This window comes from Diadema setosum, chromosome 6, assembly GCF_964275005.1.
Source record: "Diadema setosum chromosome 6, eeDiaSeto1, whole genome shotgun sequence".
NCBI classification, from domain to species: Eukaryota; Metazoa; Echinodermata; class Echinoidea; order Diadematoida; family Diadematidae; genus Diadema; species Diadema setosum.
Genome location: NC_092690.1, coordinates 10,567,477 through 10,580,034, shown reverse-complemented (window position 1 = coordinate 10,580,034; position 12,558 = coordinate 10,567,477). Strand labels below are relative to the sequence as shown.

Here is a 12,558-nt window from a genome sequence, read left to right as displayed (position 1 = left end):
AACTCCGTGCTTATGCGTCATCAATCGGTTCAGGGGTGTTGGTCACGTGACATTTTTTCGCAATTTCACAATTGTATCAAAGGATTATATCGTCGCCGGTCACACGAACCGACGAATCACTCGATTTTGGGTCAAATTTTCGATTTTGAGATTTTCAATCATTTCGATAGTAGACGTTCCATACTACATATTCTGAAATTCTCAGTGTGTAATTCGGTGTAATTTTTACGTAGTTATCACTTTTGTAGAAGCATGTAATTCCATTTGTGAAAATTATTTGTTTTCCCCATAGACGCGTGTGTCAAACAATCAGGCAATTCGACGGTTCGGTGACTGCGCGTACTAGTTTTCTAGTACGCGCGGTCACCGAACCGACGAATCAGTGCGCATTGACTTGCATGTAGTTTTTGAGATTCAACAGTTCATTGACCATGCGCACAGTGCGCGTACTATGTAATACATGCGTTGACAATAACAACGCTCAATGTACATGTACATATGGACACACATGGAAAATGACAACGTTCTTTGCAGACCGAAAATACATGCATGCAGCTCTTTGACGATTTCCCGCTTATTTGTTAACAATACAATTCGATAAAAACTTCACAAGTTAGAGCAAGAATTGAAGTCTGATGTACTACAAAAATAATTGGAAATTATAGACATGAAAGTGTAGCAACCATAAGTCAAAAATGGGTTAAAGATGATAAAAAGTTTTGGTACCTCAAAAGCTTCCCTGAATTTCCTTGTCTTGGTTTGTGTTTCAGGTTAAAGTACGTTGTCTGTGAGAATTTCTCGCCCCACAGTGCTCTCATGTCTTAGTAATCATGCAATAATGGTTTCGTACCAGAGCCGACGCTGTACAGCGTCGATAAATATTGTACGAAACCACTGACTGCGACCAGCAGCGTGCAGCCCATTGTACGCATACTGTAAAAGTGGAAATTTTCGCGGTGTTGAAATTTTCGCGCATTTCGCGCAACCAGAAACTAGCGCGAAAATTAAAACGCGAATATTTTTGCTTGCCATACGTTCCTGTGCGTGCTGTCTTGATTCCGCGGAATTAAAAACACGCGAAACTCTTCTGACCCGGCCTAGCGCGAAAAATTAGTCCCGCGAAAATATCCACTTTTACAGTAGCTAACTGCGACCAGCAGCCCCATACGCATAGCGTAAGGCTGCTTTCACATAGAAGTATTCGGTATTCGCTATTCGCTATTCGCTATTCGCTATTCGAGCACCGAATACACCATCACCCGCACCGTCAACTCACCATCCCATGTAGTGAGGATTTCTTCCTCCTACATCGCAGCAAATCTTATTAACAATTTCTAAACTGCATCAGAATGTCGGTCTACGTGCTTATATTTGCTAACGGGCAAATCCAGAACAAAAGTGTCATTATTTCATAAACGAGAGACGGTATACGCTGCAAGAAAATCGAACAAGCTCGATTCCCACTTTGCTATACTTTTCGCAGGTATTCGGTACTTTCGAATAGTGCCCTCTTATGTGAACCGGTGTGAGGAAATCCTATCGTTCGATTCAAGCTATTCGCGTGCCCTCGAAAAACGAGCCCGAATACCCGAATAGTATACTTCTATGTGAAAGCAGCCTAATGGGGCTTTGCATTGTAGCATTCAGGATCATGACAGAATTAGTATCGCGGGTAAATGTCAACTTAAAATCCAAAAATTTCTTCGATTTGAAGACTTACCAATTAAGATGAAGTATTGAAAACAGGCTTCGAACATCGTTTGGTTCTGCCAATAGTCCCTTTCTGTTCGAATTGATGACTGAATGTGACTCGGTCGAGAGGACCTTGGGAGAGCTACATACACTGGATACCATGGCCAGTGCATGCGCACACAAACATCGTATCCGTTCATGGATTTGAAATCTGTGTGCATGTGATGTGTTCGCATGCAGTGGCTGTAGTATTCAGTGTACTGTGTAGCTCTCCTAAGGTCCTGTCGACCGAGTCACATTCAGTCATCAATTCGAACAGAAAGAGACTATAGACAGAACCAAACGTTGCCCGAAGCCTGTTTTCAATACTTCAACTTAATTGGTAAGTCTTCAAATTGACGAATTTATGGGATTTTAAGTTGACATTTACCCTGCGATACTAAATCTGTCATGATCCTGAATGCTACAATGCGAAGCCCGATTACGCTATGCGTATGGGACTGCTGGTCGCTATGCGCATGGGGCTGCTGATCGCAGTTAATTGCATGATTACTAAGACATGAGAGCACTTTGGGGCGAGTAAGTCTCACAGTGTTAGTTATATGAAAGGTACTTTAACCTGAAACACAAACTAAGACAAGGAAATTCAAGGACACTTTTGAGGTACCAAAACTTTTTATTATCTTTAACTTCAAACGCAATTTTCTCGAATTGTCATTCTTATGCAAACCTGAGGGATTTGTCGGTTCGTGTGACGGGCGACGATATAGAGCATACAAGGTTTTGTGGTGTATTTTCTAAAGACTTTGTAAAGAATAACAAATATTCAGGAATTTGTGTCAAGATAAGAGGAGGCTCTCGTGATTTTTTTTATTTTATGAGTCAATCATGAATATATGAATGTTATTACACTAGACTAAATCACAGATTTATCTTTTATTTGATACAAAATGAATTCCAGCACACCGCTGTACGAACATCAGCAGCTGCCTCCAGCCGGGCAAGCCCTGATTTGTCAGCCTCACTTGTTACTACGTCCAGCTCCTCTAGTACCCCTGCACAGCGGTTTGTCCCTGTTAATGTTACTCCTGCTCCCAGTGCTCCAACCACCAGTGAGCCCAGCTCAGTGATCTCTGCACCAAGCACTGCAGGGGGAATGCTGGCAGGTCATGGCACTACAAGTAACTGGTCTGATCATGAGACCCGCTTCCTTCTGAAACAGTGGAGCAGTAAGGCCGTACAGGAGAGATTGGATGGTACGGTACAAGATGCTCGCGTTTACCAATCTCTGTCTGAAGCCATGCATAGAGCTGGCTTCCCTCGCTCAGCTTCACAGCTCCGAGTCAAGCTCGAGCAGTGCAAACAGAATTATCGCATTGCTCGCTTAGAAAATAAGAAGAAAGGATGCATTACAGTCGGACCCTGTTACCAAATTTTACACTCTGTTCTGGGAGAGGAGGACCCAATCTTACTCAGGAAATTAGCCCTCCAAACTGGAGCAGACTCTGATGTGAATGGGGAGAACTTTGGACCCAACATGTCCAGTTCAGGACAGGCAGAATTTGACAACTTTCCTCCAGATGAAGATCAGGAGGATGATAGTGTGGAGGAAAGCAGGAACAGTTTTCCAGTTGGGGTAGGTTACCAATCACTAACACCTCGCTATATCTCTGGCATTAAATAGTATTTTTGGCTGTCCCTTAATTTGTGCTTAAAATTCTGTGATTTTCACAAAAAAACCATTTTAACGAATATAACTTTCCTACTTTTAAACTACATACTTCATTGTGAGAGCTACAATGTAGGCAGGTGCCTTGATCATTATATAAAATGTTGCCTTGAAACCACGATGATTAAGTTGAAATGATGATGAACTACAATGGAAAATGATTGCAATTGTACTACCTGATATGTCTTAAGGCAGTTTGAATTACTTAATACTGTATGATACAATGTACATCTGTGATGACAAATTCTGTAATAATAAAGTACCTGCATACAATTGTAATAGCTCTTTCAAAATGACTGATGCACTAGCAAAGGTTGACTGTAGTTGTAGACACAGCTCTTGTTAATATACAAATGATGCACAGGATAGAGTGCATTAGTGGAGATGTATAGCCAACTCGAGGGTATTTACAATTGTGAAACATGCACTACATTGTAGATACCCGAGAGTGAGCTGCATCTCCACTAACGCCACAAAATAATCCTGTGCATCATTTGTTTTATAAAATGGGTCGAAAACTAACAGCATTTTTCACGTACCTTTGTGGGTCAATACCAGTCAGCTACATGTAGCACTAGCTCAAGTCAAAAAGTCAAGATGTCCGAAGATGTTCGTCCCAAACATATTCCGCACGTCGCACTCGGAAATCCCGCACATAAAAGTACTGTGAGCATGTACGTATAAGAGTATACGTACGCCACATGTATCCACAAGAAAGGCCGGCTGGCAGCCTGAACTAGAAGTTGTTTACAGGATTGACAGCGCGTATAGTAGCGCGCGACGCATTTGTAACAACTGATTGAGTGCGCACTGCTAGTGTAAACATTGTGAGTCAGGCCGTGCATGTTAGTGAGAAATTAATGCACGCACACGTGACTCATTTCAGCGCTTCCAATTGGCTACATTCTTGAACCCATTTTATAACATCAATTACTTAGTGATGGAATGTTGGAATGTGATTCAAATGAAATACTTCTCTATGATAATGGACAGTATGTTTCGGACAGTGAAAGAAGTCTAAGCAAAATCAAACATAAAACAAAGTATTTGAATTTGTGTGTTGCACAGGCTTTTACCACACATGATACCAATTGCAATTGCACAGCTGTACATACATAGTACAAACATAATGCTGTTCTAATGTCATCACCTTAAAACTCTCAGCCTAGTTTGTACAATGACATCAAAATCATTCTCTAATTGACCCCATCCTTTAAAAATCATTACATGGTTATTACTACATTACAATTATTCGGGAAACCTACATACATTTGTTTATATGTAATGTTATAAAAGGGCAGCTTAAAGGGGATGGCTATAGTAACTGATCAGTGGGAAGTGGAATCAAGGACTTTAATAACAACGAACACAAACATGATATACCGTACATCACTGGCTTTTTCAGTGTCATATTGTGTACCACATATCACCACTGAGCATACAAATCTTCATTAAAGGGGATGGCTAGTAACTGATAAGTGGGAATCAGTGGGAATGCTAGGGGATGATTGTTCCAATTCCTGTGGGATTCATTAAGAGTACATTATGTTTCCAGGTTAGCATGCCTGTACAGTGACGGGGCATTAAACTGCACATTATGTGAATATAAGACCATTCTGAAGCAAATAATTTTCTCACAACAATAGATGTATAATGTACTCTTAAATGAATCCAACAAGAATTGGAACAATCATCCAACAGGCATTCCCACTGATCAGTTACTAGCCATCCCCTTTAATGAAGATTTGTATGCTCAGTGGTGATATGTGGCACACAATATGACACTGAAAAAGCCAGTGATGTACGGTATATCATGTTTGTTTTCGTTGTTATTAAAGTCCTTGATGTAGATAGATATATTCACAGTGTTTGTTTATTCAATGCAGACATTTTATCAGTGATGACATGGTATTAGCAAGTGATGTGTGTAGCTTCTTGTGTAGTGTTTCATTCATCTTTATCAAATCAAAAGAGGAAATATATCTTGTGACTGTGCTAGATCAGTTTTTCATATCCCTGTCATCAAACGTATTTCAATGCCACCAAAGTCTGATAACTCACACCATCTTTTATGAAAAGTTGGAGCACACTTGTACATGTACTTCTGCCTCAAGACAAGACACACTAGGTATAACAACAGGTCTCTCTTCTCTTGTGTGTGTCAAAGATCAAAGTGGAACTGCCAGATGGGATAACCTACATGATGGAAAAGGTGAATGACCTACCAAGTCCTCCCAGTGACTCAATGTGTGGAGACTCTCAATCTCCTCCGTCTGACCTCAATGCTGCCCCGTCTCCGGGACACCCACCATCCAGCTCTCTATCAACCTTGGATCGCTCGCTCCCGCCAGATCCTGTGCCTGAGTTTGTAAGTTTGTGAGCTTCACATTGCTATTGACCGATTCTGTGACGCGCTATGTGTATTTTTGGCATGGGCAGCGCCATTACTGCGGTGTATCATCCGACCCCCCCTCCTCTCTCCCCACCCCTCTCACGCGCGCAGAATGAAAAACTGATGCATGGTTGTTTTAGCCAATGGGCATCTCGTACTGAGTGCGCGAATGCTTGCTTAGTGCGCGAACCTTTGTTACAAGTGCGCGATAAACATGTTGCCCTGGGGGTGGGGGAGAGCAGGGGGGGGGGGGGTCGGCTGAGACACCGCAATTTGAGCTCATGGCTGCGCCCAGTGCCATAAAATGTCTGCTGCCCTCAACGAACCCGAATCGGTCAATTGGGGTGACAAAACTTTGTATCTAAAAAATGTCAAATATTCAGGAGAGCGAGAAAACATTGCAGCCAAAGCACTGTAACAAATGGATTGCGCTTCCTTTGACAAGCTGTGGTGGCTTCATTTTTTTTTTTCTGGATGAGACAGCTAGGTTTTGGACTAGGGATCACTTATTAACTGATCATCTGACAATTAATCCCCCCAAAAAGGGATTAATCAAAATATGAGATACAAGTTCTTGTCATCCCAGCTATGAAACATAGATTTGTCCCTATAGAAAATTGTGGTGTTGCAGCACAGACTGTATTATTCATGTGTGCTGATTACATAGATTTTGTTTCTTCTTTTCTGTAAGTCTGCTATTCCTTACGTGAGATATTGTTTGAATTAAGGATTTGCAAGATTAACACCCTACTTTCAAGAGAAAATTTGAGCTAAGAGCAGTTTGCATGTCTGAACTGATAAAGGAACACACTTGTGAGATAACTCCAACTTGTCAGCACATTTCTTCTGTTTCCATACCAGGATATCAGAGATATTCTTGGGAAGCACTCTTCCGGGCGAAGTGTTATGCATGAACTGGAGACAGAGGACAAACCATCAACTGCTGTCAGACATTCTCTGGTCAGAATTCTGGTCGATCATCTTGTCAAGAATTATGGCTGGTAGTAAGTCACAAGCTGCATGGCTCTGTATTATTTCTTATGGAATTGTTTCAAGTACATTTAGTAACCTGAAATTTGTAGTGAGAAAACAAAAATTAAAAGATTAAAGTGATGGAATGCAGAAATCAATGAGCTTAAAGTTTGGTATCAAGGTGAATTAGTGATGAACTTGGTTTACCAGCAAAGAGAGATGACTGATTTGCACTACCCTACATTCCTATGTAAATATAAGAAAGTTTAAAGATTCTTGAAATCTACCCAGGTTTTAAATTCGCAACATCGTGTTAACCTAAACAATCCCTATGAGTGTCATGTTTTTTTTCTGCACATGGATTGTCGGGCGTGGAGTTATATAGCTGGCTGGTAATTGTGTTTGTCATACCAGCTGTTCTTTACTTTCCCTTGACCAGTTGAGCATCGTCAGGGTGAAATTGCTTCATTTCAGAAAGGAGAATATCCATGGCATTCTGAAGGACCCAGAATTTGCCTGGACTGGAAACTTATCTTACAGAAAACATACTAAAGCCTATCATGCCACACAGAATGACTAAAAGAGAACAGTAGTGAATTTGTTATCCTCTACTGTCTCAGCTACCCATGGAAAAGGAATCATAACATTGGGCAAAGAACGATTTCGGTTATAACGAGGAACCACTTTTAATGAGGTGATCCTGTCGGTCCTATTTTCCATTGTGTGTAAACCTATGGCAAAACGAATTAGTAATAACGAGCTCGGTTAGAACAAGATTCCGGTTATAATGAGGACATTTTTGGTGCACCATGATAAAGAAAAACATAAGCAATCTGATTGGATACAATGAGGTTCAATTTCTTGACCTACCGCTTGTAAACACACGATTAACGAAACATTGAAAACCAAATTTTCACTATATCCCATTCTGCAGAGTCTGTTCTAAACGCAGTAATTTGTGTGCACACACGTGCATTGTATATTGTAACGGTCCCCATGCCGTCTCTCTACATGAACTATCTGAAGCGGGAAGAGGAAACAAACATGCTAGGGTCAGTCCCCCCGTTATCCCTCTTTGCCATGACTGACTTCAGGGCCCAGATGATTTCTGCTTTCTTGACATCCGTTGAGGTGGCATATTGTGTGATTGTGTTTCTTGCAGAAGTTTGAGGTGCATTGACATTTGCTTCTGAGTGTTCATAGTCTTGAGTTAATGTAGATGGCACAGCATCAGCCTGGTCGCTGTTACTGCAGAATGCTTTGATGGACTGCTGTGGGGTTGCTCCTGATTTCAGGGAAAGAACTTGTTTATGTTTTTCCCCCTTTCATGTGAGATGTGAGCACTGTTTGTCCCATGTTGCTTCAGTCTATTGTCTTTTTACACATGTGACAGTAAGCTTTAGTTGGACCATCAGGAACTTCCCGAATCCAGTCCTCGTATTTCTTTTTGTCCAACCAATCCTTTCTGAGTTTACAAGACATGATGCTAATTCACAGGTTTACAAAAGGTCATAATTAGTCACTCTAGCAGATGATGCAATAACACAGGACCTATCTAAGAAATACAGGGACGATAATGAATAAACATAGTCAACTTTGTCAGCCATTTTAACCCAGTTGCTGAGGCATATACATGTTTTTCTTCTGCATTATACATATATTTAAAGCTCATTTATTGCTATGAATGCAAGCAAACACCTGAAGCTGGGTCCTCAGTAACTGGGTAAAATGGCTGAGAATGGCTGAGTGACAAAATCTCCAGTCCCCTATCATGGGGTGAAAAGAGAAGCAGCACTGGAGGCAAGGGGTGCTACTCCCTGTTGGCTTAGTGTACACAATCATCTTAAAGTTAGAGGCCTTATTTAGATCATGCACTACAGCTGTACTTGTACTGCAGTCAAAGAGGCTACACTAAAAAAACACCATAGCTAGTCATCCATTGGATATTGTTTTGATATGCAACAAAATATAACAGAGTCTGACTGACTTCTTTCAATTTTTGGACCAATCAAAATTCCTGGACTTTTCCCTGATTTGAGGCATTTCTATCAAATTCCCTGACTGGAAAAAGGTAAAATAATTTTCCCTGATTTCCCTGATGGGCTGAAAACCCTGTGTATGAAATGGGACCCTGGTGGCCAGTAAGGATACAGCATCCTGAAGGCAATTTGTACTTTACACTACATCAGTGGCAGCCCAAAATAGTCACATTGAATGATATTTGGTTACCATGCCCTCACAGTATACAAGTGGACACGTTTGTGTAAATGATTCTTTCTTCTTCTTTTTTCGCTCAGAGGGGCAAAATGAATTATTGGTACGCACGTCTTAAATTTTTCAGAAATAAATATAGTGTTATTACCTGTCATCAAGTTCAAATATTTTTCTTTCTTTTTGTAGTCATTGAAATGTATATACATTAAAAACCCCCAAAACATGGGCATTCATGTACATGTACAATCACACATTTTGTGATTTCAAGCACGTAGACACCTACCAATCATAAAACATATTAACAAAAGTACTTCTTGTGAATTTGTCCATGAAAAGTAATTGTTCTTCTTGTACAGGGGATAAATCTATAGAGAACATGGACCTTTTTTCAAGGCGGGTTCCCAATTTCCCCTTCTTTTGGGATGTCCAGTACTCTGTTCTTGCTTACATTTTACCAAGGCCAAGGAATGTTCAAAAACTGAATTTACTTTTTGGAATTTACATCTGTAAATATAAAATTTAAAACAAAGAAATAAAAAGTTTACACATGCATAGGGATAAAACCAGGTTAAAACATTCTTGCTCTTTTTTTGTGCATACTAGTTTAATGTTGCGTGATTACCTTAAAGTTTCCTTACCGTGGAAATTTCCACTTTCACAGCATGTGCTTCTTTTAATGTTGTATGTCATGTTTCTCTTCCTTCCAGTCCTGCCAGTGATGTGAAGTCATCTCTTGCCAAGGCTTTAGTCACACAGTTTCCCAGCCTCAGGGACCACAGTGCAGAAGGCTGTGTAAGTTATTTTATAAAATATCTAGCCTATTTCAAGCATGGTGATTGGTCAAAACGTGTCACGTGGCATTCAACTTTTTTCGCGCACTGCACAGGAGTGCAGATGTCGCGCAAAGAAAGTGATATACATGTACCAGTCAGTCCGCAGCACGTATGCTAATGAGCCGATCCGGCAAGATTTATTCAGCACTCTCGTTGACGATCTTTGCGTTCCGAAGGTGTCTCTTGCGTGCGAGATTTTGCGAGAGTTTGACAGGGCTTTGGTTTTCACAGTGCAGCGACGTTTACATGCATTCATTATGGTTACAAGTCACGATAAGTTGTTCTCCAGACTTTGATCTTTATTTTGATAACAAATTTGCGTATAATATCGGTTCTTGTCATGACGTTATAATCAGTTGAATTTACGTAAATTTCACCTGCTTTTCACGGAAGATTTTGCTATCTAAAGTTCGTTTTTGGTTCCTGACCAGATTAAGATACTGTTGTTTCTGATTTTGGCTTTTTTTGTGGAGAGGAAACTTAGATGCTCATCATATATTGGAGTCAAGGAGACGCAAGCATGATTTATACTAGTTTTTATGCCTCTGCCACGAAGTGGTGCCAGAGGGATTATGTTTTCGGGTTGTCCGTCCGTCCATCCGTCCGTCCTTTCGTCCGTCCGTCCGTCCGTCCTTCCGTCCGTCCTTCCATCCGTAATGAATTTTGTGGACAGCGTAACTGAAAAACCTTTTGAGGTGTCCTAATGAAACTTGGCATGTATGTGTATTAGGGAGTGAAGTTGTGCCTATCAAATTTTGGGTGCACGTGCTCAAGGTAAAAGGTCAAGGTTAAATATGTAAAATTTCACTATTTCCACCATATCTATGCAATGCCAGAAGATATTTTATTGAAACTTAGTCTATACATGTATTACCCAATTATAATTCTCTGGTGAAAGATTGGGGTCATGAGGTCAAAGGTCAAAGGTCAAAAGGTCAAGTAAAATATTAAAACTTCGCTTTTTTTCTCCATACCTTGGAAATTGTTCAAGGTATCTTAATGGAACATAGTATATATACATGTACTGACTGGCAGTAATTATATAGAAAATTTAGGGTTCATGGGGTCAAAGGTCAAAGGCAACACTTATAAAGTTTACTTTTTCCCTCATATTTATGCAAATGCCAGCAGGACTATTTTTTTAACACTTTGTGTATGCATGTAAAACCTACTAGAGATTCTCTGGAAAGTTCCTTTTTTTTTCTTTCTTTTTTCCCCTCAAAGGTCAAAAGGTCAAAGATCAAGTGAAAGTGCTGAACTAGCTTTTTCCACCATATTTCGGAAGTGGCTCAAGTTATCTTGAAACTTACTACATACATTTGTATTTATGCATGTTCTGCCTGACAGTGATTAATGTATGAATCTTAGGGTCAAAGGCCAGATGAAATGGTATCAATTTACTATTCAATACAGAAATTGCACTTTTTCTCCCTACCTTGAAAATTACTCAATGCATAAACTTAGGAATGGGTCACAGTCAAGTTAAAGTCCTTAAATCCCCAAATACATGCTCTCCTATTCATCCAATTAAACCTAGGTCAAGTAAGGTGAATATTCAAATCTTACTCTGTACAGGGGAAATTAGTTTTCATTTATAAGTCGACAAAATGTCGACTTACGCGTAAGTCGACATTCGCGTAAGTCGACGTGTTTTGCTCAGTCCCGATTATGTCGACTTACGCGAGGTTGACTGTATTTATGCAATGCCAGCAGGATTATTTTTTTAAAACTTGATGTATGCATGTATAACCCACTAGATATTCTCTGGGATTTTTTTTTTTTTTGCCAAGAAGGTCAAAGGTCAAAAGGTCAAAGATCAAGTGAAAGTGCTGAACTTACTTTTTTCTCCATATCTCGGAAGTGGCTCAAGTTATCTTTAAACTTAGTATATTTATGTATGTTCTGCCTGACAGATGAAAATGATAACAATTTACTGTTCAATACAGAAATTGCACTTTTACTCCATACCTTGAAAATCTCTCAAGTGTGTAAACTTATGAAAGGGTCAAAGTTGAAGTTAAAGTTCTTAAATCCCCAAATACATGCTCTCCTATTCATCCAATTAAACATAGGTCAAGGAAGGTGAACATTCGATACATTTGTGACAAACTTGTCATTTTAATATTTTGCCAATTTTGTGAAAATGTAATCACATATTGTCCACATGTACTATAGACCTATTAGGAGAATCATGCATTATGGCGGAGGCATACCAGTCGCCATAGCGACATTTCTAGTTTTTTGTTTTGTTTTTTTTTGGGTGGGGGGGGGGGACATTCACTGAATTTGATTATCTTCAGCTGTACAGTAATTACTGATCTTCAAATATCACAGACATGTCCTTCATACAGGGCATGTACACAAGTGATGATTGAGAGGTGCAAATGGGTTTACCTGCTTTTAAATCTTGCACCCATTTAGTACCTTTTACCAAGCAGTATCCAAGCAGTATCCAAATGGGTTCAAGAATGTAGCCAATTGGAAGCACTGAAATGAGTCACGTGTGCGTGCATGATTTTCTTATGAACATGCACGGGCCGGCCTGCCGTGCAAAAAAGCGTAAAGTCACTGACGTCACAATGTTTACACTAGCAGTGCACACTCAATCAGTTGTTACAAGTGCTTTGCGCACTACTTTACGCACTGTCAATCCTGTAAACAACTTCTAGTTCGGGCTGCCAGCCGGCCTTTCTTGTGCCATAACATGTGGCGTACGTATACTCTCA

General features: G+C 40.2%; 1 protein-coding gene across 1 annotated transcript in view; it reads left to right on the top strand.

Moving 5' to 3' along the window:
* Window positions 1-12,558, top strand: part of LOC140229518 (uncharacterized) — a 37,813-nt gene that overhangs the window by 19,967 nt on the left and 5,288 nt on the right. The window contains exons 6-9 of the mRNA XM_072309766.1: window positions 2,654-3,328; window positions 5,589-5,789; window positions 6,675-6,817; window positions 9,707-9,791. Coding sequence (XP_072165867.1) covers window positions 2,654-3,328; window positions 5,589-5,789; window positions 6,675-6,817; window positions 9,707-9,791 — 1,104 coding nt within the window. The remainder of the gene's footprint in view (window positions 1-2,653; window positions 3,329-5,588; window positions 5,790-6,674; window positions 6,818-9,706; window positions 9,792-12,558) is intronic.